Source organism: Rhizopus delemar, genomic scaffold (genome assembly GCF_000149305.1).
Source record: "Rhizopus delemar RA 99-880 supercont3.8 genomic scaffold, whole genome shotgun sequence".
NCBI lineage: Eukaryota > Fungi > Mucoromycota > Mucoromycetes > Mucorales > Rhizopodaceae > Rhizopus > Rhizopus delemar.
In genome coordinates, this window is record NW_027137834.1 from 400,445 (window position 1) to 427,630 (window position 27,186).

The following is a 27,186-nucleotide window of genomic DNA, read 5'->3' on the forward strand; positions in this document are numbered from 1 at the left end:
AATTTTTCAATTTCATAGAGTTGTCAAAAACATTGAAGATATGAGCTTTCTTCATAAACTGGAACAGTTTGACTAAATGAATTTATATTTTCGTCACAGCATTAGGACTGATGTTCCTCTTCAAAAGTTATATCAACCGTGATAAAGTGCTACAACAAGTAGAAGGATAAATATTTACCCGAATTAGAAAAGAAAAATGAATCGCAGCCCGACGGGGGGGTCGAACCCCCAACCTTGAGATTAAGAGTCTCACGCTCTACCGATTGAGCTAGCCGGGCTCGTTGAAAAATCTAGCTTTTTTAAAGTCTAGTCCAAATAATGTTCGAGCCGCACCGTCACGGTCCGGACAATCTATGTGCATCCTTTTATACGCCCTGATTCTCTTTTATGCCATATTGTGTTATTGAATGATCATGTCTTGGAGTATATCCTTCAAACATCAATATATTTTAATTGATGCTATCATTATTTGTTTAATTACTATCCCCTTAATTTGTTTTGAAGCTCTAGTGGGTTTGCTAGATGCAAATTTGTGCTTCCCGTAAAAATAAAAAGACTGTAAAACTCAACGAGACTGAAAAAAATTATATTATTTAATATCATTATATCTAGTATTTATATCCTTTTAAAGACACTTTAATTCATTATAGCTGTAGACTTAGTATGAATATCTATTCCTGGCTATGCAAGTAGACTGTTTATAATTGTTTCAGAAGTTGACCTATTTTTCATTTATGTTTCATTGCATTAGGAACTATATTAAATCAACTTGCATTGAGTTAAAAGAGTGGAATTAGTTATGATCGAATAATAGAGAAAAAAATTGTAATAAATCTTTGTGTAAAACTCTTACTAGTCTGATTTCTTATAAATTGAATATGAATCATGTTTAAAGTATGCTGGGATACGACAAAATATATATTTGTATTGACAGCAAACATATTAAAGCAATAATAACCAATAAAATAAAAGTTCGGTTATAGTTAATCATATTATTATATACTGGGAAGATGGCTGCAAATTAATAATGCAGCTATACTAAAAAAAAAGAAGGGAGAGAGCAATTGTTGTATAATTGTAATTTAAGAAAAGATAAAAACAAAGATCAAGTATGCGTACTTTTTGGGATTAATCTTTATTTCAGTTTAAGTTTTAAGTAGAAATTATTCTAATTGAAGCTCGGCATTTATCTTATTGAGCGAGACTTGATATCTTCTTTTGTAAGCGTCTTTTTATTCTGGGACTTTCTCACTGATTTGAATTACGTTATGTTACACGTTACTTCAATTACATGAAGGATTAATAACATTCCTGGCATTAGATTGGATTTTTGGCAATAGGAAAGGATCCTGTTAATCTATTGATATTTCTTCTTATCAAAGAAACACCATTAATACAGTGCATATCCTAAAAGAGTGCATTTAGTTGGAATTAACTGTATAACTTTATTTAAAAATATGAGCTTGTATCAAGAATTGTGTTTATCAATGCCAACTACAATCAGCTATTGTTCTACAATAGCAATGTTGTCTTTCAAAGGTAATGAGTGTATAGTAATCAAGTATTATTAAAGCTTAATAGTGTGAGTATATAAAAAAATGTGAACTTTTTAATATATACATCTTACCGAGACAGGCTAGTGATTGAGAAGCAAGATTTGATATAAGTTGTTTAGAAATCTGCATAAGACATAGGATACTTTGCCAATTATATAGTACATGTACTAATATTTACGCTTGAAAGGTATATAAGCTCTGGACATATAGTATTAAATAAAGGTACTCTATTTTTGATCCTATTGAAACCTTTTTCTTTTATTTCCATCAGTGAACAAAGCGGCAAGGTTGCGCCAAATACTTTTTTAAAACTTGAAGATAAGATTACTTGAACATGACAATCCATTCTTTTAGCATTCCACTGTTTGTTTTCCTAATGCGTATTGATAAATGTCGATTTCGTTCCATAACGCTATTTACTTGTCGAGGGACAATTCATCTTAGGGCATGTGGCATAAATTGACTGTTTTTTAAATTTGCTCTTGGAAAATCTCATGATACTTGATTAAATACAGTGCATTCAAGTAAGATGAACCTATAATTTTTTTTTGTAAGAAGACATGTTTTATGTCGCTTATATCTCATAGATCATGAATTAACTTATTATTAAATACTATTGTCGTCAAGTTTTCTTTCCAATCATGCATTGATCCTTAAGCTGTTGAGGTAGTCAATATGGCTAGGTTGCCTTCTAAACATTCCGTTACAGATCGGTTCATCCTATTTTATGATTATATAAATCCTTATTTTATCCGAATTCTTAATTTATTGTGAAATAAACAAAGCTATAACAAACTTTTCAGCTTTTTCCTTTCTTTTTTATTTTTTCTTATTTTTTTTTTTAAAAAAAAGAAAACTTTTACAACACTCTAATATTGAGGAAAACGTCTAAATAAAAAAATATTTATTAACTGAAAAAAATCAAAGAAATAAATAGCCAATACGTAATCTACTTGGTTATTAAATATAATAAATGGCAATGGTATGCATCAGATATATTGTTAACAAAATGTACTATGCTCATTACAAAGAAAATAAATTGTAACTTGTGCACGCAAACAATACTTTGTGTCAATACAGATGTAGGAGTGTGACACAGAAAAACCCCTATTTTTGTGTTTTTTTGTATATCATGAACAGCAGATACTAATGAAAGCTTTTGTGGCTGTTAGAACTCGAAACAAAATGGGTTCAAAAACTTTTCAGGCAATCATAATTGCGATGGTCTAAGACGAAAAAGATAAAGTATAACGCCCAGTGCTAGGATGATGACTTTTTATTTACTCATACTATTCTAAAATTTTTAAAGAGAGACATGTCTTGCATCCAGATATTATTAGCAAAGACCTCTTAGAAATGCCCTTTAGAAAGAAAACGAAAACAAAGGCTGCGCTGTTGTTAGTGAGGACATAGCCTACTTGTTAATCAAATGCTCATCAGTTCCATTCATATAAATAGCCGGATTAATAGGACACTCTTTTTAAACGAGAATGCACAGTCTGAGAGCAAACACAGGCCTGTAAGTTGCTTATTTGATGGTCGATGTGCATTAGGGGATATGTTCCTTACTCCTTTTTTTATTACATCATGTGCATTATAGTAAAGGGGTTTTTTTTAAGTGTCAATAAGCAATGGATGAACATTAAAGATACAAAAATCACTGTCTCCAAAACTGTTTATAAAACAAATAATTTTACAAGAGAGTTTAAAGCAAGGCAAAAGCGGCAGCAATAGCTGCAGCGCCTAATCCAAGTGGAGCAGAAGCGACCAATGAAACGCCAGAGTTTGTGGCAACGTTAGCGGCAATAGAGGCACCGTCAGCAGCAGTGGAGGCACCGTTAGCAGCGGTAGAGGCACCGTTAGCAGCAGTAGAATCCAAGTTGATTGTGGTGGCACCAGGAGCATCAGCAGCAGCAGAACTAGAGGGAATGGCAGAAGAAACAGGAGAGGTGGTTGCGTTCGTAGCCGTCGCATTCTCCTTGTACACAGCAACCTTGTTACATGTACCCACAGGAATCAATTCATAAGCATCCTTCAAAGTAGGCAAGATACGGATGGCGGCATCTACCGTCTTTTCATACAAATCGTGCTCAAGAGAGACACCACCGACTTCAGCTGTCTTGGCAGCCTGAGCCCACTGGGTGACGTTGCCATCGATCCAGGATTCCTTAAAGGTCTCAGGACTCGAGGCAGCAGCCCAATCGTTGGTATCAAAGTTCCAGATCACAGGGATAAAGCCAAGAGCGGCAGCCACGTCACGGACACGGTTGTCGATATCACCATAAGGAGGTCTAAAGTACTTGGGTGAGACACCAGTGACTTCCTTGATGGCCAATTCGTTCCATTTGAGTTCGGCAACAATTTGCTCATTCGTGAGCGTGGTCATGTAGTTGTGAGACCAGGTGTGCATGGCAAGTTCATGGCCAGACTTATAAGCACGCAAGGCATAGTCAGGGAACTTGACAACCTGACCACCCACCATGAAAAAGGTCGCCTTCACATTGACTTGGTCCAAGTAGTCATAAAGCTTAGGGCTGTATTCAGATGGTCCGTCGTCATAAGTAAGAGCCCACTGACCTTTGGGACACTGATAGAGATCGTCCTTTCCGAAACAGCCTGTGAAGGTCCAGTCACAGTAAGGGTCTTGACCTTGAACTTCGGGTTGAGGTCCTTTTTGATAGAAAAAAAAAAAAAATAGATGAGAATATGTCAAGAAAAAGTGGTTTTTATATATTACCAAGACCATTTGTATTGGTGTAGACAGGAGCTTGAGTGATGTTGATATTCTTGATCAATTCAAGCCATTCGGGCTTAGCAGTAGGGATAGCTCCAGCTTCAGGGAAAGTTTCAGTAAATTTGAAGGTACTGGTCTTGGTGGCGGTCGTAGTGCTGGAAGCGTGCGACCCAGGATGGGCATGAACAGCAGCAAGAGCAATCGAAGCAAGCAAAAAGAGTTGTTGATACATGGTTAAGAAGGAAAGTAATTGAGTGCTGTTGGATGAAAGAAAAAGAAAGTGAAATAAGGACGATGAAAAAAAAGAAGAAAACTCAAACTTTATATGTGTTTGTGATGGATCAAGTCTGTAAATCAAGTTGGATCCATTTAAATTGTGTCACAAAATGAATTCTAAGAAAGGTGTGTCTATGCACATTTTATTGGCAACAAAGGATGGATATATTTTTGGATTGAGGTGAAACAGAAAAAAAGTAACGCTAGCCTAACCAAGGGCCACGCCCTCTAAATTTAGACCGGGCTAAAGTGCTGTTTTCTTTACACATTTTACTTTGAAAAGCTCGAGAAATGGGGATGATTTAATATCACACAATGCTTGATGCTCGTGTGTCAAATCCAATTTAAGCAGAACAATTAGCGAGTGGATGAGTGGTCAATTTTGTTCAATGCTGTCGTATTGGACCTACTTTGATATCCTCAAGCAAGAAATGAAGACATTGTTTTGCAAGTTTTCATTTTCGTTTTCGATGGTCTCTTGTATCTTTCCTTTTTTTTTTTTAGAAAAAAGTTTAGTTTAAATGTGGATTCAATTTCTAGCTTCTCTTGTTTCCTGCTCTTCTTTTTAACTCATTCGGCCTTTTCGACTTCAACTTCCGAATAAAGACTGAAGAAGTTAGTTGATCTGAGTAATTGAAATTAGAATCTTTTATCATACAATCATGAGTTGCCATTAGGAGAAAACATGATGAATAAATGAGAAATAGAGAAAAACACGTTTTGTGTATTGAATGATCAGTTTGATTAGGTAAACGTAGTACGTGTATGACAAACGAATAACACAAGTCTCTATGGCATCATGCAAACCCAACAATTCCAAACATGCGTCTTTTTCTGCTTGAAACCAACGTAGAGTGTACGATGGTAGAGGGTTACTGTAAGCTTTTAGTCATAAGCCCTGAAGTACCCGGTAGATTTGATGATTCAATAGCAAGCATTATTATTCAAATCAATAGCATCCAAAGACCTTTTGAATCGAACGTTCAAAAATGACATAAGCAGGGCGAATCCATGGGATCCTCATCCTATGTTTCTACAAAAGGACACTTTAAATCATCTATCAGCAATTCGTGTGTCATGAAACGTTTGGACGATCGATGAAAGGCGGTAGTTGCTGAAGCCGAGCGTTTGCTCACAAACGGTAAAGAAAAGAGAGAGAGAGAGAGAAGGGATGACGAAACGAATGAGCTCTAATTAAACCAATCACTGGATCCTTTTTTTCTCAGAAATCATTGGGGTTTCCACTATCAAAAAAATCCAAAACCAGTCACAAACAACCCAGAAAAATTATCCCGTCATTTCAATCTCTATTCCCGCTATCAGCCAGTCTATTTTTTTTTTTTTTTTTTTCCAAGTAGGAATCCCTTGTTTCAATGTACCGCATCACTGCATCTTTAACAAGCAAGATCATTAAAGCACCTGCATTAAGTAATTGTTTTTTTTTTTTCTTAAATTTTTCTTGTAAATAGTCTCTTATGTATTTTCAAAGGCTTTCATACCGCCGCGCCATGTTCAGCCGTTACTCGCTTTAACTTGCCTGCTATGAGTCCTACGATGACAGAAGGCACGATTCACAAGTGGAAAAAGCAAGAAGGTGACACGTTTGCTGCTGGTGATGTTCTTTTAGAATTGGAGACAGATAAAGCTCAAATTGATGTGGAAGCTGCTGAGGATGGTGTTTTGGCCAAGATTATTGTAACGTGTGATAAACGTTTTGCTGGATTTTGACTCATGTTATATATGATAGCTTCAAGAAGGTAGTAAGGCACCTGTAAACACGCTGATTGCTCTTATAGCAGAAGAAGGCGATGATATTTCTTCTGTTGAAATTCCCAAGGAAGAAGAACAAGCAGCAGCTCCTAAAGAAGAAGCAAAAGGTAAAAAGAAAAAAGAAAGATGGATGTGTACTTTATATCAATCAGCTTTTATGATGTTTAGAAGAAAAGAAGGCTCCTGAAGCAAAGAAGCCTGCCGTATCACCCATTTCTCACCACGACATTGATACAAGTAAACTAAAGAAGCCACTTTCTCCTGCCGTTTTAAGCTTGGTATTAAAGTACGGTATTAAGGATGTTGGCAGTATCAAACCATCCGGTTATGGTGGCCGTATCTTGAAGGGTGATGTCCTTGGTCATCTTGGTCTTATTGCTCCTAAACCTGCTCCTATGCCCAACTTCACTGCTGCTCCTCCTAGAGACCAAATTGTGTTTGCCAAGGTAAAAGAAGGAGATGGAAGAAAGGAGAAGAAGAGGGACTGATGCTTGTTTTATAGACTGACAAACCAGCCGTGAAGGAGGAAGAAAAGAAGGTGATTCCTCCTACTTTTATCAGTAAACAAATTGTGATTGATGAACTCTTCAGTTTACGCGACAGTTTGAATGGTAAGTGAAGAAAAGAATATTTCTTTTTTATACTGATTTCAATAGAACAACATGGTACACATGTTGGTGTGAATGATTTCATTGCCAAGGCAGCCGAACGTGCTTTACAGGATGTGACGGCCAAGAAGATGCCAAAGAAGACGAGCCAGCCTGTTGTGTATCCTATCACTGCTTCCTCTTTTGCTGAAAACAAGAAATACGGTGGTGGTGAATTCAAGTAGGTTAGAAAGAAAGAGAAGGAGTGTGACTGAATTGTGAACCTTAGGATTTTCCACTTGGCCGAACCAACCTATGACTTTATCACGGACAGCCACCAACCTTCCAAGCCTTATGTTTTAACTGTAGATCGTACTCGATCTGTCACTGTAGAAAAGAAGAAGTCTGAAGATCAAGAGATGGTAGACTTGATTGGTTATCTCGGAGGAGAAAAGAAGAAGAAGGAAGGCGGTGTGATTGGATTGAAGACGGATGAGACAAGACTTGATTTCACAAAGCAAGAAAAGAAATACAAATATAACGTACAAGTCAAGTTGGATGGAGGAGTGCCTGGTAAAATCTTGAAGGATACCAAGGCTACTGCATTCCTTGACCGAGTTGAATATTATGTTAGAAACCCTAATGAATTAGTAACCCAATAAATCTACTCCCCCCCCCTCTTCTCACTTTTTAAAGTTTTCAAAAGGGGTGACATGTTGACTAAAGAATGTAACAGTAAAAGTGACTTCAAACCGGCTCAAGAGGAGTTTAAGAACAGGATGTAGTCCATTCCTCTCCCTCTTTTTTTGTTTATAAAAGAGAGATACAGAATGAAAGAGGTATTCAGACCACAAGGATCGCTGAGACTGAACTCATTTTATTAAATAAAGTTTACGTATGAAAAAAAAAGGGGGGGGGGAAAGAGAGAGAGTCTCGACTGTTTGCACTGAAATGAATGATCATAAAGAGTTGCATAAGTTTTTTTTTTTGTTGTTGCCCTCATTTCACAAACAACTCCGGTCTTATTTTGGTTCATGCCATCCCGAACTTCAGCGCCAAAAAAAAAAAAAAAAAAAACCTTTTCGCGTGCTTCCAAAGATACTTTACCGAGACGGATAAATGGTTGTACCCGTGATAAAAGAAGAGAGAGAGAGAGAGGGGGGGGGAATGAAATATACTAAAAATAATAAAAAGAGAGAAACGGAGAATGAGTGATAGAAAGAGAATTTATCAAAAAAGCAAAATTAATTAAGATATTTATTAAACTACCGGGTGATTTGAGGATCAAGCAAGTATGTGTGCTACATCGCCAAGGTTGATTAATGTAATTAAAAAAAAGAAAATTGTGAAAAAAAAAAAAAACAGGAAAATACGAGAGAGTGATTACACACAGTGTTTGAAGAAGAAAGGAAAGGGGGGAAGAGTCTTGCTCCCGACAAAAAAAAAAAAAAAAAAGAGGGAGTCTGGTTTGTTGCTCAGCAAGAAAAAGTTTAGATTTCAATAGTTGACACATAAAAAAAGAAAGGTCTGGGATATCCCAAAGAGAAACCTTATTTGTGTCTGAATGATTTCTATTTATGGACACAGACGATGAGAGTCGGTTCAGAAAAGAAAGGGAGGGCTATAAATTGTGGCGCATTGAAGTCAGTTTGAGATCATGGTTTCATTGTGTGTGTGTTCATCCGAATGAAAGGAGGTGTGACGGAGAATAAAGTAAATTTAGGTCAAATCGATGCATGTGAGTGTATGTGGATGCAAGAGAATAAAAACTCCGATTCTTTAGGATAAAAAAAAAAATGTCGTTCCACTTTTTTATTGTTTGTATGATCGTTTCATCCTTGTGGAATAAATATAGTATTTCTTTATTCCCTTCTTCTTTAGGGCAGTTTATAAAGACTTCTCATCCTTCTTGTTTCTCCCTCAATAACAAGTTTCAAGGGCGGAATTCTTTTCACAAGTTTTAAAAGGCCATCAAGTAAATGACCAAAAGGGATGCATTTCATTCCATCCTTTTTTTTCTTTATGCGTCTTGCCACTGATCTAAACTCTTTTCTCCCTTTATTTGCAGAGTGAAAAAAACAAAACAAAATGGATCAAAACGTATGATCTGCAAGGGAAAATAAAGAGAGACATCAACTCGTTCTATCTGTCCCCCCCCCCTTTGTTTTTTTCTTTTTTGGATGATGAAAGGAGAAGAAAGGGTCAAATAGGGTGTAGATAGTAAAAGAGAGAGAGAGAGAGAGAGGGGATGTCTCCCATCAAAAGAAGTGGCAATTTCTAATTAATTCTGAGATGCATCAAGAAAAGAAACAATAAAGAAATCCCCCCCTCCTTTCTTTCTTTCTCCTGCAGCAAAAGGGATAAAGATTAAATGAAATGGTCAAGATGTGGAGAAGGAGGTTACGTCACGAGGATTCTAGATGAAAGAGAGAACCCTTTTTGTTTTTTTGGGGGATGATTTCCTTGTTTAAACCAGTTTCACAAATCTATGCGTCAAAGACCAGAGTTAGGCTAAGGTTCGATTCGTACGACATCAGGTGAATAAAGTTCGAATGATGACACGTGGAATGACATTCATCTCCTTTGAAATGTAATTATTTATTTATACAAAAAAAAATGATGGGGAGGAATTCTATTTACAATCAAATGAAAGAGAGAGGGTTCTATGTAAAATGAGTTTTAAAATGGATAATAATAATTATTATTGGTGGTTGTATAGTTCATGATACGTGATGAAGTCAAGGCGGATACAGAAGAAGACCAACTCAGGATCGGTTTACAGATGGTTTCGATCGATCTCTTCTTACAAGGTGAGCCGTATTCTTCTTCGTTTGATCTCTTCATCGTACAAGGTAAACTAGGTGACCAGAGATGTTGACATTGTTTGGTCCACTGATTGAATTGTTTTTGTGAGATGGAAATGTTGTGAGAAAGTGCAGATAAGAATTCAATTTCCATAATGTTGAGTTCTTTTATTGAAATACCCGAAACATTAGACCAAGTCTGAATAAAATGAGTACGGATTGCATACGATTTGAACTGAATGAATTATACCTTATTTGTAAACGGACTGTCCTCTAAATATTTATTGGCCAAGACAAAGGCTGTGGTCAACAATCTTACTTCTGATCCATTCGGTGGATGTATGGATGGATAAGCAAATCTTAATTGTTGAATATAATATAATCCGACAAGGATACATGTACATGATAGCTGGGTTGATTTTAATACTTTTTGTATAAATAATTTAAAGGTCGTTTGTTTTCTTTTTGTTGTCCAAATCGATGGAAATACAGTCGCACATAATTCTGATAATTGTGTTGTATCTGTTATTGAAAGAATAGGAAAAGACATGATCAAAAGCAAAAAGGAATAAAATAAAATAAAAAAAAGACGTCCTTATTTATATTAAAAAAGTAGATCCATCGGGACTTGTATAATGATGACAACTTTTTTAAGGTTCTCTCTTCCATCTTGTCCCCCCTCTTTTTTATTTATTTATCTCTCTCTCCCCCCCCCCAAAAAAAAATTCCTACTTTTGACAACATAAATTTTCCTAAACTTACTATTTATTATCTGTACTAAATAAATAAAATATAAAAAAAAAAAATTAGTTTCATCTCCGTTAACCAATCATATCCACTCATTCACTTGTCCAGATAAATGATATCATCCACATCAAGTCAACCTAGAGTTGCAAATTGGATTCAACACGCTTGTGTCACTTTTCGTTGGCTGTCATTTCTAATTGCCAAATCGAGATTTTTTTCTTTTTTAGAAAAAGCTGAGTAACAAAAAAGTTGGCAAGGGTTATTTGGATGAAAAAGAATGATGATTGAATGATTCTGTACTCCTTGATAACATTGAATTCTTTGTCTTCTTCATCATGCATTTCATCACATGGAATCTTTTATCAGCAGCGGACTTCATTGTTCTTTCAAAGAAATCCTTGTTACACCACACCAACTTGGCGGGAAAAAAAAAAAAAAATACCAAAAATAGTGAGAGACGAATGACGGAGTGCACAATAAAAAGGTAAATGTCCCCTCCCTCTTCTTGACCTGTGCGATCATTCGGGTAATTTGAAATAGAGCGGTGGGTGATGTGTAACGGGTACTCTCTGCATTTTGTTTATTTCTCTCTCTCTCTCTCCTTTCTTTTGTCATACAAAAAGAGGATGGTGTGTGTAATACGATTTTTTATAGGTTCAATGTTAACCTATTCTTAATTATCCCAAAAAAAGACCCTGAATGACTATCTTTGTACGTGGGCAAAGCTATTCAATAAACCAAGCCTTCTATTTTCATATTCTTATTAGTCATCTTTATTTATTATATAGAAAACATACAGCCTTTCCCCCCCAAAATAAAAAAAACTTTCACTTCTAAATATTTCCACTAAAAAGTAATTCAATAGCAGCATTCACGTTACCACCCGTAGCTGTCAGTGCTCTAATGTTCTTGGCTGCATCCCAAAAACCCATCTCGTTCAATTGTTGTAATTGAACCTGAAAACGTTCTTCTGGTGGACGACTATCCACAGGCGCTGTCGTATTGTTCATCCCACCACTACCAAAAAGAGCGGCCATGCGTTGTTGTAATTGAGGATCAACACCGGGTGCATTACCAAGGTTACCAAACGGATTCTCTCCTCCTGTCGTCGAAGGATTGGCTGCATTGCCACCAAACATCGAGGCCATGGTAGCCATCTGACGAATAGTATCAGGGTTTGAAAGCATCTGTCTAAACTGAGGAGACTGCATCATGTTGCGAATTTCAGGACCCATGCTTGCCAATTGAGGATTGGTTTGAATGATGGAATCTAAAACAGCAGGGTTTTGAAGAACACTCGACATGTATTGTGCAAACATGGGATTTTGCAACATTTGATTGGCCATCGCAGGATCCAAAGCACCAAAACTGTTTCCCATCCCTCCTGCTCCAAAACCAGCGCCAAACATATTGAAAGGGTTACTTTGAGAATCAGCAGGCATGCCAGCTAATCCAGCAAAAGGGTTATTGGGAATAGATTGTGTATTGGGTACTGATGTCGTTGTATTAGTGACATTGGGAGTGGTGGTAGGAGAGGTAGTAGAAGTAGTAGTAGTAGTAGTGGTAGGATTCGTTGCACTCGATACTATTGCGAAAACCACTGAATAAAAAAAATATAAGTCATCATCTCAATTACCTTTAGGTGCACCTGGTTGAGAACCTTTCACCATATGTACAGTATTTCCATCAGCAATCTTACAATCCAACAAGGTATCATTGTCCTTCAGCACACGACCAGAATAAATAAGTCTTTGTCTGTCGGCAGGTACATCCGTTTGTTCGGCAATCATCTGCTTGAAATCAAGTATGGTCTTTTCTGGTTCAATACTAACAACAAATTTCTTATCGCCAGAAGCTTTCACATTAACACGAATCGTAGACATTTTTTTTTTATGAGAGAAATAAAATAAAATGAAAAGAAACTAGAAAATTCTGAATAATTAAAATAAAGTAGGATGACGTGTAACTCCAAATATAGTAATTTTATGTCTATTTCTTCTTTTCCTTCTTCTTTTTTTCCTTTTTCATCTTCTTCATCCTTTGTTTGGCTGAATCTCTTTTTGGTCTCTTTCAATACATCATCATGATCGATCCTATCATAGGCGTTGGTTCCTTTTTTTTACTTAATAATAACCATCAAACATAAGTCAGTTGAATCCTTTGGGTTATAAAAAGGAGATTCACAAATAGATGCCTGTTAACATGGGTGCATCAGGCATCTCTACCATTTCATTCCAACATCAAACAGGGCTCAAATGACTTGTTGACTCTATCAAGACATGCTTTTAGAACCTCATGTCGAATTACTTTTGGCCATTTTCTTCTCGACAGGGGCGCACTAGACACTCAATTCAAACATTGCCTGTTCCCCTACTCATACCCTGCCGTCATCTTTTATTGCATAAAATGTTATCAAGAGGCACTTTATACAAAGCCAATCTGTTTTTTTACAAATTGAGAAAGCATGGATGTTAAACCTTTCATTTCCAATAGTTCAATATCTTTTCTCCATCATCAGGAATACGGTTCAACCAAATTTCTTTGTCCTTATCAGAGACGAGAGAGAATGTGTTGAAGAGGTTTTTAAAATGTTTGGGAATAGGATCCACTTTGCATATTCTCATCGACTGGATCGTTGGATTGATCCATGGTTGAGTGGCTTATGAAACAAGCCACTTGAGCATAGTCCATCCTATCCAATCCACTGCTTTCATCCCAAACCAATCCATTTTTTTTTGTGTAAGGAGTAATTTTTTATAGAAATTTAAAATGGAATAGGGACACAAGAATCGTTTTCGTCATCGGTGCTCCTGATTCATGTTTCGGTCGATATCAATTACGGTAATCAACGTAAAATTAATATTTTGGGGTGAAACAATATCGGTAGTCTGCATGAAATATAGATTGATTAAAATGTCAGTCAATGGTTACAAAGTTGAGTCTATTTTTTTTTTAAAGCCGTATGACTGGAACAAGGATAAAATAAAATGTAACACGAGATCATCGACTCGTTCTGCACAATAAACCCCTCTTGTTTGAATACAACACCTACATCTTTTAAAAGAAAATCCTACGGGGAAATACAAAACATAGAACACAGAATAGCTGCAGTGTGTTTTGTTTTTCTATTTCTTAAGTTAGTGAAAGCACAAAACATGTTTAAATAACTGTGTCAATCTTTCTTTTTTTTCAATCAACTCATTCTCTACTATAAATGGATATCATTTATGCTTATGAAATTTTTGTTTGCTTTACAGATAACATATACATGGTTTGGGCTGGGTGTATTAGCTTTCTGTTACGTTCAGAAATCTGGTAGCATTGGAACTTGTAAGCTTTCATGTGTTGAGCAAGATAGCTGTAAAGCTATTGAAGGGATCCAAGAATATGTTAATGCAGGAACAAAGGTATTTAATTGTCATGGTTGTTCGTTTTGGAACACAAATTGTGAATGGTGTGTCGTAAGCCCTACAAGTGCACCTGCTCTGAATATAGACAACTGGTGCAATCACAAAAATGGGCGCATGGTTTATAAAGATTGTCATATAGCTTCTTGCAATTCTGGTTCTTGCTAAATATTTCAAATTACACAATATACAAAATAATAAAAATCTATTTTTTTTAAAGCCGTATGACTGGAACATGAATAAAATAAAATGTAACACAAGATCATCGTCTCGTTCTGTACAACACTTTTTTTAACCAAGCCAATGGATTCGAATGATAGGGAGGAAAGGTCATGGACTTAAATTAGGGCATGAACACAAATGAGACAAAGTTTCAATGATTACATAATGACTTGGTTTATCAACTGATTTTATGTGTATGTGTGTTTGTACTTGTAAAAAAAAGCCAAGTGGTTGAGTAACAGAAAACTTGTTCACAAATGATTGGGTTTCACAAAAAAAGAACCATTTGTATTTAGTAAAAACAATAATAAACCCCTCTCGGTTGAATACAAGCCCATATCTTATCATAAAAGAAAATTCTACAGGGAAATACAAGACACATTACACAGAATAGGCTGCAGTGTATTTTATTTTTATTATTTTTTAGTTTAGTGAAGCATCAGGAGTTTAAAGTACAAAACGTGTTTGTTTAAATAACTGTGTAAATCTTTTTTTTTTTTTCATTTGAATTTCATAAACTAATGCCACTAAATCAGAAACATACTCTCAGCTGATAGGAAGGAAGGAGATACGTTAGACTGGTACACATTTCTTTTTAGTCATGCAAAAATAATTTGACGAATTTGCATTATAATTTTAGAATAAAAAATTAAGGAGGCTTAGTGTAAATCTTAACATATGAAATTACAGCTTCTATTCCAGTTTTCTACTTGATCATTTAACCTTTTTTTTTTTTTTTTTTTTTTTTTTTTCATATTAATTTTGGCTGATGAAAAACATTTAAGCTCGGGTACAGCTCGGGACATGTTTTTTTTTTTTTTTTTTTTTTTTTTTTTTTTAAAAAAAAAAAGACCGAGTTAGTTTAGTTGAATAAATTGATAAAAAAGTAAATGTTTAAGAAATTGATTGGTAGTTGATCACAGGGAAAGACGAAGGAGTAAGAAATTTTTTTTTTGCGCAAACTTTTTGTGCAAAGACATGTTGAATGTGAAGTGTGTGCTTTGTGTAATCATTGCTGTGCAGCATCTTGTACAGAAAATAAAATGTACTTTAAAACCTTCTTAGAATAAACAGACTGACCGAATATTCTTTATTACTAAAAGAGCTAAAACAGGGAAGTAACAAAACAACAACAAAAAAGCCCTTTTTTTTTTGTTCGACATTCTACAGCCAAGTATCGAATACGATCACTAGAGCATTTGAGAATAAGTTTCTGCATATCTGAGAAGATGTGTGAATAGTAATCCTTGAATTATCCGAGAATGTCAGGAGTAATCGTGATTGATGTGCACTGTTTTTCTTCAATGTCGTCAAGATGATTTTCGGAAAAACTATTAATTCTAAATATATCAACATTCCACCGAAAACTCTCTTTCTGTTATCTGCAATCAATTGTCTACATCCTATTTTTACTTATTTGACGTAATTTATCTTTTTTATAGCTTCTTTCAACTCAGTTTCCACCATTGAATGATTTTACCCGCAATTATTTTTTTGTTTTTTGTTTCATACCTTGTCTGCTATGACACAGCACCAACTGATTGGTACATAAATTAAAATAACAAAAGCCAATCAAGTCACGTACCCCTTAGAAATTCTAAAAAACAGTCACATTGAATCACAGCTGCTTTTCCTCGAAAAAACTATAAAAAGGCGAGCAAAAGACAGAAATCGATTTTTTCCTTATCCTCTCAGGCCTTTTGGCTAAGATCAAGTGTAGTATCTGTTCTTTATAGTTTAACAACTATAATGAGGGACATTGTCCCTCTCGTTGTTAATCTAATTTTTTCCACCAGGAAACTAAGGCTCTGGCTTGCTATCTTTGGTTTCCACAGGTGTCCCTTGCCTTACACTATCAGCGAGGTGACGCCGACCTATTTTATAACAATTGAAATGAAAAAAACATAACTTCTTCTTTACCTCTATCGGGGCTTTAAATATAACGTCATGAGTGAAATCCTTCACTATGACATCTTTTTTTTTTTTTTTTTTATTCCTCTTCTTTTTTTTTTTTCCTCTTGATTTTTATTGCGTATGAAAGGATTAAAAAATAAAAAAGAAAAGAGCAGCAGTCATATTCCAACAGGCACTCAACCCCATTATTCTTCTTCAACTAATTGGGGTGATAATGAATACGCTCAAGTCATTGAAGGCGTAAAGAAAATATATAAAACTAAAATAAAGCCTTTGGAAGTCACTTACAACTTTGAAGGTAAAATAAAAAAAGTTTGTTATCAATCATGATCGTGACTTAAAGAACAAAAAGGATTTCATTCTGCTCCTTTAACCGACTCGGATATCGAGGCAAAACCGATGGTTTTACTGATAGGTCAATATTCAACAGTAAGTGATCAGTATGTGTTTGAAGGATCAAGGTGCTAATTGTAAATAAAAGGGTAAAACTACTTTTATCCGATACTTGCTGGATAAGAAATATCCTGGTGAACATATCGGAGTGGAACCAACTACCGATCGATTTCTGGCTGTGATGAATGGGGGTGAAGATCGTATTATTCCCGGTAATGCTGCTGCTGTCAATCAAGATCTACCTTTCCGAGGTTTGAATCATTTCGGACAAGCCTTTCTATCTCGATTTCAGGTAATCTTATAAAAAAAGGATCGATAGACCCCCCTCATTCATCGTTTAAAAAGGTTTCTGAAACACCTTCACCCGTGTTGGAAAACATGACACTGATCGATACACCCGGTATTTTAGCAGGAGACAAACAACGCATCGAACGAGGGTATGATTTTACAAAGGTGATCGAATGGTTTGCTCAACGTGCCGATTTGATTTTGCTCATGTTTGATTCTTATAAACTTGATATTTCAAATGAATTCAAAATGGCCATTCACAGCCTTCGAGGCCAAGAAGAAAAAATCCGGGTGGTGTTGAACAAGAGTGACATGGTCAGTCAGCAGCAGCTCATGAGAGTCTATGGTGCGATGATGTGGTCTTTGGGTAAAGTGGTTCAGACGCCTGAAGTGATGCGGGTCTACATCAGCTCGTTCTGGACAGAAAAACCAAGTAATTGCTTTGAGGACTGCCGTGAGCTGATTGAGGCTGAATCGAGAGATTTGCTGGTGGACTTGAAAGAACTGAGAAGAAATGCAGCGATTCGGAAGGTGAACGAGATTGTGAAAAGAGCCCGATTGGCAAAGGTGCACGCGATCATCATTGGTCATCTTAAAAAAGAAATGCCTTCCATGTTTGGTAAGAAAAAGAAGCAAGAGGCCTTGTTGAAAAACTTGGATCAAGAGTTTATCAAGATTCAAAACAAATATCACCTTCCGGCCGGTGACTTTCCAAATCCTGAAAGATTCAGACAGAATCTGGCCTTGTATGACATGGACAAGTTCAAGTCGATCAAAGAGGATTTGTTGGAGAGAGTGGATGAGGCACTTGCTGTGGATCTTCCAAAATTGATGTCTCGGTTCCCTATGGGTAATCCTGAACTTGACAAGTCTCAAATCAATCCATTTGCTCAACCTGATATAAATCAAGAGGTGGTAAAGAATGGACAATTGCCATCTTCATTTTGGGATTACAGTCAGCTAGATAAGAACAGTTACATGCCCGTCTTTCAAAGCTTACATCCAAGAGATGGCCTTGTGTCAGGAGCAAATGTCAAGCCTGTGCTCGAAAACAGTGGACTGCCTAACGATATGCTCGCTCATATTTGGAGACTAGCCGATTGGGATAGCGATGGCTACTTGAATTCAGACCAATTCGGGGTTGCTTTACATCTTATTAAGGCAGTTGAATTGGGTGCTCAATTACCTGATAAGCTACCTCCTTCTATGATCCCAAACCGTAAGATCTAAATTGTATAGAAAAAAGATATTAGATTAGGACATGTTTTAAATAATAAAATACAATCTATTCATGTTCAATGGCTTTTTGTTAAAGAAAACACTTGGATTTCTCTGAATAAGTTTCAAACACAACTTGTAAAAAAGTGAACTTTAACTAAAACAGTGATGCATAAATAAAAAAGCAATATAAAGGTTGTCTCTGCATTTTTCTATTGGCCACGATCATGTGATATACAACCTACTTCTTTCGTAATTAAGATTCCCAATGAGTTACAGTGATGACAGCAACCACTCACTTCCACCTCGTCTTGTAAGTGAAGCATGCATGGATTTATTTCTGATAGAAATGGTAGACACTATTTGCAGAACTACAACATCAGAACCCGATGGAGATAACGATGCCATCTTTTTCAAATTAGAATACTTGGGTTATTTGATTGGTCAAAAGTTAATAGAAAGGTATTGAAAAAAGATACTTTTTATTCACTTCTCACTGTCAGAACCGAACACAGTCTCAATCTCTCTCTTTTTTTTTTGTTTTGTTTTATTGTAGGTTTACTAAAGACAGACCTCGATTTGTGGATACTTTGGATGTTGTGAAATTTATTTGCAAGGACCTTTGGGTCATCTTGTTTAAAAAGCAGATTGACAACCTGAAAACAAATCACAGGGTAAGTGAACATGAGAGAAAGGAGGATGGCTTTATTTTTAAAAAAATAGCTTTTTATAAGGGAGTTTATGTATTGCAAGATAACGGGTTTCGATGATTTATGCGAATGTCAACCGATATTGGAGGAACAGATTCTGCGAAAAAGGCAATGCCTGTAAGTCAAAAAAGATCTTTGTCGATTTGAAATAAATATTCTATAGTACGTTTGGTTTCCATGTGGTATTATCCGTGGTGCTCTAGCCAGCCTAGGTGTGCCTAGCGTTGTTGTAGCAGAAATTTCTAATTTGCCTCAATGTAAGGAACACAGAGGACCAAGAGGGTTTACTCACACTCGACATAGGCACTTTTCAAATCAAAATTACAAAATAAAAAAAAGAGGAAGGGAGAGTCATGCTGTGTGCTAAAGAAAGAAAGAAAACCGGCTTCTTTCTTATTCTATTTATTTTAACGAAAAACCAAATGTTCTACCTTCTGATTTTGTCTTCTTTTTTGTACTAATCGTATTATGTCTCCAAAAATGAGTTTTGCTGCTATTACTATTTTTTATCAATGTTTCCGTGCTAGGCTGGTGTTTTTCCTGAAAAGTGGGCGATAGCTGAGGTGATGGAACAGATGCGTAATCTTTCTCAATATACAGGCTTCTTTGCTGCTGCGGTTGTGGTGATGATTGTTGACGTATTAAAAACGATGGGAATTTCATTGATTTGGCGCTTACAGGCGTAGGTGGCGCCGCTCCTGGGATCGAGGGATTATAATCTAAAGTGATGGATCTATCTGAGCCAGATCTTTGATGAGCAAAAGTTGTAGCACTTTGTGAAGTTGAGAATGGAACACTGTTGTTATTCTGAAGTCGCGTAGCACCTTGTGCCATGGAAGCCAAGCTTGTGGGTGTTGAGGGTACAGTTGTATCTTGTTTCTGCAAAAGCTTGGATGTAGTGTAGTGATTCAGAGGCTCACTCTGGCTACCTATTGCTATCTGGTTGCTGCGTACAAGTGGACTTTGGCCAAAGACAGGTGGCGGTGAAAGTGGACGTTCGACCGTCTGGCCCAATTTCTGTTGGCGTTGCATCATCTTTTTAGCATTAATCAAGACACGTAAAGCGCGAATTTGTAAAGAGACTGCGTTCGACAGCGAGGCAGATTCGTAAATCATGGCGGCCGTAGACATATTCAGCATTTGATGTAATGCATGGGTAGCCAGTTCTTTTAATCTAGTGATCTGAAAAAGGTCGGCGATAAACAATAGTCGAGAGAGAATTTGGGGTTGATGCTGTTGAGCGGTGACAAGATGATCTGTGTAAATGAATTGAAGAAATGCGATGAGAACAATGTAAGTGTCTGGGAATAGCAGCTCCCGTTTGTCATGCTCTAATATCTCTGACATCTTTGATTGAGGAGATGTAAGAGGGTTGAGTAAAGAACGAATCAAGGGCCATCTTTGTGCTAGCACAGCTGAATTGACTAGAGCATGTTTGTCGTCTGTGGTGACTACCTTAAGGTCAGCTAGAATGGGATCCTTGAGTATGGACAACCCAAGGCTTTGACCGACGGTGCTGAAGGAAGGCTGAGGTGGTCTATAGATACCAAAGACTTCAGTATCAACAAGTGCTACATATTCAAAGCAGTGAACGCGGTTCTTATAATCATCCTTCATTGTGCGTCCAGGATGTCCAAAGATCAAAAACTTATTCATCGATTCGCACAGCATACCACGGAGCCAAGAACCTCGAGTAAGGCCTGGTCCTGGTTCAATCTTGGTCCAGACAAAGCTGGTCATGTCAAGCGCCCAAATTTGAAAAGAGTGAGATGATCCACTGATATAAGGGCCGGCCAGGATGAACTGCTGGCCGCATATGAATGCAGATGGAAACCGAATGGGTGGCGGAGCAGTGTTGTTCGCACCAATCTGTTCAGTTTGATTCAAGATATCAACACACTCGTTGCCCGTATTCAATTTCCATGAATGCAGTTGCCTAGGAGCATCAGATGCACTGTGGTTTGAATAAACATGAATAGTGATGTCTTTATCTTTGTTTGTTGTATTAGAGTCGTCAAACGGATCAGCCAGTGAATCCATGTTTGGGGCAAAAGGCGGGGTTAACTGGATTGGGGTGACCCCTACTGTAGCTGAACGATAAGCACCGTATTGGTACTGTTGAGAAGACAGAGATTTACACCAAATTCGCTTTTTGCAGTCAAAAATGTTTATGTCAGACAAGTAGTTATTATTGATGTCTTGTCCTCCCATGATCACCAGTCTGTCATTGACAAGCGTAGAAATGTGCGCATATCGAGGTGAGGGCAGTGATTGGTTATGAAAGTCGGGATATTCCCATGTAAGTGTTCTAAGATCAAGCAATACTAAATCATCCAAAGTCACCAATTCATCTGCGGAAGAAGTTCTCTTATTCTGATACTGTTTAACTGTCATTCCACCATAAATTATAATGTGCGTATCATTTTGTGCGTTGGCTGAATGAAAATAACGAGGAATAGGTGGAGTGTTTTGAGAAATTGATAGCTTCCATGTCATTGTATTTAAGGATAAAATGTATAGTCTGTTTGATATTTGACGGTTTGACTGGAGTCTTCCACCGAATACATAGACATGATTGTTCACTAGAACTGAACTTGCTCCAATAAGCGTAGGCGGTACATCTCCTGTTGTTTTATTAAATTCTGTGATAAGTTCTGCAATAGATTGTGTAGGTGTTCCTGCTGCCATTAAAAAAAAAAACGAAATAAAAAATAAAATGAAAAAAGGAAGGAATTAAAAAAAAAAAAAAAAAAAAGAGAGTCAAAAAAAGGACAAAAGCCATGTGGGCAGATTTAGTGTAACGAACCTACCTTGTTTACAACACTCATTTTGAATCGCCGACTTACTTTGTTGAGAGTCTTTCTTTATTATGATTGATACAAGAGTTTATTGACTGTTGCAGACAATCTACTGGCTTGTTATTATTACAAGATTTACAAAGAAAAGAAAAGAAACAGAAGAATTGAAAGCAGTGTAACTTTCTAAACAAGGAAGTGACATCAGACAATCGATGGCGTACTTTTAACCTTTTTGGACAATCTTACAACATGATTTCTTTTCCTGATTTATCAAATATCCCCGAAGATTAAAGGGATAGGAGAAAGAACAGTAAACTGAACATTTTATTCATATTGAATAGTAGTCGTGCAGTAAAAAAAAAAAATTTAAATTTTCTCTTCATAAATTGCTCTTAATATCAAATGGTGATAGGAAGGATAAGGCTTTAACATTCTAGTGATGTGCTTTTATCGACACTTTTATGCTCGAAATAGGTATTTGCATTACCTACTTGTGTACGAGGGAAGACCAGAGAAGAACAAAGTGTTACTTATCAAATGTGAGGTACAATACTGTTTGATAGCTTCTAAATATGGCAGATGTAATTCTTACAGTTATTGTAGTACATACAACAACCATTTGTTGAGTTGCTGTCAAACACTAGTAATGTTAAATGGCTCACTTCATGTTCTTTCTACCTGAAGTATATTCCTTCGATTCTTGTAAAAATAAGTTTAATAAAGTATATAAATACACTATTTGTTTATGCAATTTATTTTTATTGAGTTCACACTAATAACTTGTTAATTCATCATTATTTAAAATGCGCTAAATATTCCTTAGTTTAATTAGTCTTTAATGCCCCATTTTGCTGTTTCATAAAGCCAAGCGTTATAGCGGTGGCTGTTGACACTTGTACAGTATTTCACATTTAAAACCTGTAAAAGCAAAAAAAAAAAAAAAAAAAAAAAAGTTACGCATGTTATTGATTACTTAATTTTCTAGCAATTTTTTCAATTATTCAAGTGTCATTTTTAAGAGAAAGTTAAATATCCTCAACCGGCACATTACTAGTTTCATTTTAACATCTTCCATTGAAAATCTTAGTCTTCAATAAGTAATCTCGAGTTTCTTTGATTCTGCCATCGCTTTGTTATGCTCACTTTAAATTTGGCTTTCTTTTATCTTTTAGATACATAATTATTTGGAATAGTTTATTGCACAAATTGATTGTATATAATATACCATAGACCAGCTTATATCTTTAGACTAGCTATGATGCTTCCAGCCTTAATTGGTCATTTTTGATCATTTGCTTGAAAAATTTCTTGGTCAAATGGTTCAATTTATATCGATTAGTTCTTTGAAATAAAAAACCCTTTGGATGCTGCGAATTTGTACTGATGTCTGGTCAAGAAAAGGTCATGAGGCAAATTGCGATTTAGGTTTACTATTTGAAATGGGTTATGCTAGAACTTTCTTTACTGTAACATTCTGCTAATCAATACCAGAAAAGGAAACATGACTGCGCAAGTCGTAGTTCTGTGGGGTCAATACATATACCAGACATACACACACCACAGCTAGGAAATTCATCAGGAGGTTAGGATGTTAAAGCAGCACAAACGCATCATGAAACTAAGCAGGGGTAACGCCAAGAGGGTTTTGATTACACAGCTGACTCAATAGCATACACGCGACAAATGACATGTATACCACTCCGAAGGGTACAGTATAATAAAAGACATTTTCACATTAAGAACGGAAGTGATTCTTATTTTTTTATCGTGATTTGTTATGCATAATAATTTACGTCTTATTTCAAACTAACGATAACCTCAAATAGGAAAAGAAAAGAGAGAGAGTTTAAGCTTGTGGTAGTAAGTCAAGCATAGTAAACTATTAAAAAGTTGTAAGATATTTTAATACTATAATAACCACATGGTATCAACAAGATTTCACTTTAAATTTTCAATACAAGTGACTAAATTGTACCGAAAGGGCGTATTTTTATGTTTATTGTGCTTATCAATGTTACTACTTTTCAATATGGCTTTGAGGTATGTAAAGAATATGTAGAAGCCCTTCTATGGCTTTGATAAAGTAACTTTTCCCTTACAGTTGTTTCTTTTGTAATATCCCACAAGCTTGGATGTTGATAGAATAATTAAAGGCCCTGATTACTTGTCAAACCATTCTTAGTTTCTTTCTATTTATGTCCTTGCATATGAAACACGTTTCGGTATGTTGTTTGGAATAGAAACAAACCTTTATTTCTATGTCAGTGTTGCCTGTGAATCCTTCATTTTGATTCGATAAACGAAAATAAAAATGGATGCTTTTCTATTCTCACTCGAAGACTATTTATTAAAGTACACAAAAAGGGAGAGAAGAGATGATTGTTGTGAGATGTGGAATGCACTCATTTATAATATTTATTATAATACTGTACGACTTATTACATACAAAAAGGAAGGGGAGTTTTTAATTAATAAAATTTTATTAAATGTTTTATTTACATACTTGTGATAAAAAGTAATCCTTATACAGTTTTAAATCCAATCACTTGAATCTTGCGCATCTCTGTGGTCTGTGCCCAATTTTTTATGTTTCTATCGTGGGAAACCCCAGAATGGATTTCAAGGCTAATCTTTTGTTTTCAGCTGAGTCATAGAAAAAAAAAAAAAAAAATTAAAAGTTATTTGCTTTCTTCTTTAACCTTCTTTTTTTTTTTTTTTTTTTTTTTTTATTGATAAAAAGTTGAAATGAAGACAGCAATAGAAAGATTACCACTTGAAATTATCTTGCAAATATTCCAGCACCTTCCCATATCATCATTTCATGCATTATATTCAATATTTCCGCAGGAATTAATGGATGAAGCACTTGTATTTAAACTTCGAAATAATAAGTCTAAACCATTATTAAATTTGATTTCAACCAATCTTCATGAACTTTCTGCAGATACATCATCAGGTTTAAACAAGGGAAACGAATCTTCTTTATGTCTGTACTATGCTTCATTTGATGCTTCAAATCGTTTTATATGGACTTTACCTAATTTTTATTCTTTCCAACATTACTTTAAAGTAAAAGATGCTTATGTATCTCACGGAAAACTTGTTCTTCGTCGTCCAGGTGAGCACAAATTACAAAAACCGTTGGTCTCATTATGGGACATCAGAAAGGGATTTCCTCCTTTAAGAGCTGGCTCTTTTTCAGGTGCAAGTGAATATGCTGCAGGAAGACTCCAAGAATACACAGTATATCAACCCGGATGCGTTTTAGATAGCTGCTTGATTCCTGCAACAAAACTCGCAGCAAATGAAGTAATCGTGTTACACAGTGATAAAATACCAGATAACAATACAAAGAATACTATTCAACGACCCAATTTACCATTGAATTATGTAAGAAAGATTCCTTTAAACAATTCTGCTTGGACTTCTACTTATCCTGACCCTACATGTGGTTATTTTCTTGTGGAACGGCTGGCTATCAGTATACCCACTTTTCTGGAACTATTTTAATCCAGCACTTTATTTCTTTGTAATCCTATCTACCTTTAAATCTGTATAAACTCTTTCTTTTGTTGTTTCATTATACCTTTCTTTTCTTCTTCTTCAATAAATCCTTTTGATACATTTATTTACATCGTCATTGATTACAGACAAAAGAAAGCAAGTGATATGTAAAAACTTGTTTAGATGGTGTCTTTGTTTGATGACAAAGAAACATATTTAAAATTGAAATCATAGAAAATTACGGAATATGTCAATATCTAGCAAATCATAAAAGAAAATAAAATTTGAAAAACATCTTTATTGTTTACAAGTGATCAAGTGTATCCGGTCACGACAAATATACTTTATATACTTATTTTTATAAATTACATTATTCAATACATTCACTTTCATAGACTTCTTTACTACTTATGCATTCTAAATTTGAGAATATCAAGGATTCAATAAATCTGTTGATATGCAAGTAAAAGGCTCAAGACTACAAATAGACTACTTTGAAAGAATCGTTCTACAAATAAGCATCGCTTTAACTACAGAAAGCACCGCAATGACATACAATTGAGATATTTATGTTTGACACACTAGATTTCAATCATCTATACATAAAAAGAGAGGCATTCACAAGAAAAAAAAAAAAAAAAAACTTCCCCAAAGTTCTCTGTCTGAAGAGATGCCAGGCAGTTATCATAATAGCAGTGTGTTCCAGAGGAAGCAGCCACGTCAGAGCGGCGTTTGAATCTAACGATCCAAGTAATTTACTACTGCTGGTTGCACCTCATTTTCTTTTTAAGCTTAAACATAAACAATGGCAAGTCGATCACATTTGAAGCCTTGTTTGCTTTTTAAATTAACATGTCTTGATAATTAGGCAACACAGACAATTGAAACAAACCACGAGGACATGATTGTAAAGTATAAAGCGCGCTCTTTTCACTGTTCGACTATTGTACTCTAACCACGTTTATCTTCCTCTCTTTAGCATGATGCTCAGCTTGATTACTATTCTAGACGCTTAGCTACAGCATCATCTGATCACACAATTAAAATTTTCAATGTGGATGGAGACAATCAAACCTTAACTCATACAATCACTGAGTAATAATAAGAGTTATTGTATTTAGATGAAACTAATAATGTTTAACGATTAGCAATACAGCTCCTGTATGGCAAGTAGCTTGGGCTCACCCTAAATTCGGAACTATCTTGGCTTCTTGCGCTTATGATGGTCGTGTACTTATTTTCAAAGAACAAAACGGTGTTTGGACAAAAATTCATGAAAACAACAAACATACAGCTTCAGGTACATTTTTTCTCGTTTTTATAGATTCTTCTCTTAAAAGGAATTGTCGTTTTCTAGTTAACTCTGTTGCCTGGGCACCCCATGAACTTGGAGCAATTTTAGCTTGTGCTTCTTCTGATGGAAAGATTTCCATCCATGAATATAAAGGTAAAAAAAAAAAGCACGGCCTTTTGAGACAATCAACTAAATAAAATGACGACTGAAAAAAAAAAGATAATGGATCTTGGGAAACTCAAATGATAGATGCTCATGGAATAGGATGTAATGCAGTTACCTGGGCACCAGCTGCTATTCCCGGTAGCTTGGTTCAAGCAAATGGTGGAAATACAAACGTGAACTCAGTGAAAAAGATTGTTTCAGCAGGTTGTGATAATTTGATTAAAATTTGGGGATACAAGTAAGTAGAGGAGGGAAAGAGAATAGATTAGGAAATTGAACATTAAACATGCTCTCTTTTATAGAGAAGATTCAAAACTCTGGCATGAAGAAGAAACTTTAGATGGACATTCTGATTGGGTTAGAGACGTTGCTTGGGCACCTAATGTTGGACTCCCCAAGAGTTATTTGGCTAGTTGCTCGCAAGATAAATCAGTCTTGATCTGGACTCAAGAACATCCTAAAGCTGAATGGACCCATAAAACACTTGGAGAAAAATTCCCTGACGTTGTATGGCGTGTGAGTTGGTCATTATCAGGAAACGTTCTGGCTGTTTCCTGTGGTGATAACAAGATTACATTGTGGAAAGAATCCCCCAAAGGAGAATGGGAGCTTCTTCAAACTGTAGAAGAAAATGCTTAATTTTTCCTGGCTTGCCAGCACCTCAACATTCCCTTAATAAACTCTATTGTTTGTATAAAGTATTCTGCTTCAACGATGTATGTAACAGGCTGTGAAACAGGTCGGAATTCATGATGGTAATCGTTTCTTGAATGACAGCCTTTATTATTTGAGCTTGATA

General features: G+C 35.8%; 9 protein-coding genes and 1 non-coding gene across 10 annotated transcripts; 5 read left to right on the forward strand and 5 right to left on the reverse strand.

The window, feature by feature from the left end:
- Positions 1-205: 205 nt before the first annotated feature.
- RO3G_19116 lies at positions 206-278 on the reverse strand. The gene has a single exon. It is a non-coding gene; the product is annotated as a tRNA-Lys (tRNA).
- Positions 279-3,261: 2,983 nt separating this feature from the next.
- Positions 3,262-4,522, reverse strand: RO3G_10385 (uncharacterized protein; the record flags this gene model as incomplete). Its single annotated transcript, XM_067664970.1, has 2 exons — positions 3,262-4,226; positions 4,294-4,522. 2 exons carry the CDS (start codon positions 4,520-4,522, stop codon positions 3,262-3,264), a joined length of 1,194 nt encoding a protein of 397 aa, XP_067521071.1.
- Positions 4,523-5,939: 1,417 nt separating this feature from the next.
- On the forward strand, positions 5,940-7,585 carry RO3G_10386 (uncharacterized protein; the record flags this gene model as incomplete). The annotated part of the gene is made up of 7 exons (XM_067664971.1): positions 5,940-5,994; positions 6,056-6,261; positions 6,314-6,443; positions 6,505-6,782; positions 6,839-6,947; positions 6,993-7,164; positions 7,213-7,585. The coding sequence occupies 7 exons, from the start codon at positions 5,940-5,942 to the stop codon at positions 7,583-7,585; spliced, it is 1,323 nt and encodes a 440-aa protein (XP_067521072.1).
- Positions 7,586-9,602: 2,017 nt separating this feature from the next.
- Positions 9,603-10,277, reverse strand: RO3G_10387 (uncharacterized protein; the record flags this gene model as incomplete). The annotated part of the gene is made up of 2 exons (XM_067664972.1): positions 9,603-9,926; positions 9,978-10,277. 2 exons carry the CDS (start codon positions 10,275-10,277, stop codon positions 9,603-9,605), a joined length of 624 nt encoding a protein of 207 aa, XP_067521073.1.
- Positions 10,278-11,307: 1,030 nt separating this feature from the next.
- Positions 11,308-12,357, reverse strand: RO3G_10388 (uncharacterized protein; the record flags this gene model as incomplete). The annotated part of the gene is made up of 2 exons (XM_067664973.1): positions 11,308-12,074; positions 12,174-12,357. The coding sequence occupies 2 exons, from the start codon at positions 12,355-12,357 to the stop codon at positions 11,308-11,310; spliced, it is 951 nt and encodes a 316-aa protein (XP_067521074.1).
- Positions 12,358-16,137: 3,780 nt separating this feature from the next.
- RO3G_10389 (uncharacterized protein) lies at positions 16,138-17,928 on the forward strand (the record flags this gene model as incomplete). The annotated part of the gene is made up of 5 exons (XM_067664974.1): positions 16,138-16,257; positions 16,288-16,315; positions 16,361-16,446; positions 16,499-16,702; positions 16,756-17,928. The coding sequence occupies 5 exons, from the start codon at positions 16,138-16,140 to the stop codon at positions 17,926-17,928; spliced, it is 1,611 nt and encodes a 536-aa protein (XP_067521075.1).
- A 256-nt stretch (positions 17,929-18,184) lies between these two features.
- RO3G_10390 (uncharacterized protein) lies at positions 18,185-18,929 on the forward strand (the record flags this gene model as incomplete). The annotated part of the gene is made up of 4 exons (XM_067664975.1): positions 18,185-18,378; positions 18,473-18,590; positions 18,790-18,838; positions 18,889-18,929. The coding sequence occupies 4 exons, from the start codon at positions 18,185-18,187 to the stop codon at positions 18,927-18,929; spliced, it is 402 nt and encodes a 133-aa protein (XP_067521076.1).
- A 163-nt stretch (positions 18,930-19,092) lies between these two features.
- Positions 19,093-21,314, reverse strand: RO3G_10391 (uncharacterized protein; the record flags this gene model as incomplete). Its single annotated transcript, XM_067664976.1, has 2 exons — positions 19,093-19,119; positions 19,305-21,314. The coding sequence occupies 2 exons, from the start codon at positions 21,312-21,314 to the stop codon at positions 19,093-19,095; spliced, it is 2,037 nt and encodes a 678-aa protein (XP_067521077.1).
- Positions 21,315-24,169: 2,855 nt separating this feature from the next.
- On the forward strand, positions 24,170-24,934 carry RO3G_10392 (uncharacterized protein; the record flags this gene model as incomplete). The annotated part of the gene is made up of 1 exon (XM_067664977.1): positions 24,170-24,934. One exon carries the CDS (start codon positions 24,170-24,172, stop codon positions 24,932-24,934), a length of 765 nt encoding a protein of 254 aa, XP_067521078.1.
- Positions 24,935-25,829: 895 nt separating this feature from the next.
- On the forward strand, positions 25,830-27,026 carry RO3G_10393 (uncharacterized protein; the record flags this gene model as incomplete). Its single annotated transcript, XM_067664978.1, has 6 exons — positions 25,830-25,840; positions 25,937-26,023; positions 26,077-26,183; positions 26,253-26,375; positions 26,487-26,625; positions 26,690-27,026. The coding sequence occupies 6 exons, from the start codon at positions 25,830-25,832 to the stop codon at positions 27,024-27,026; spliced, it is 804 nt and encodes a 267-aa protein (XP_067521079.1).
- Positions 27,027-27,186: the final 160 nt, after the last annotated feature.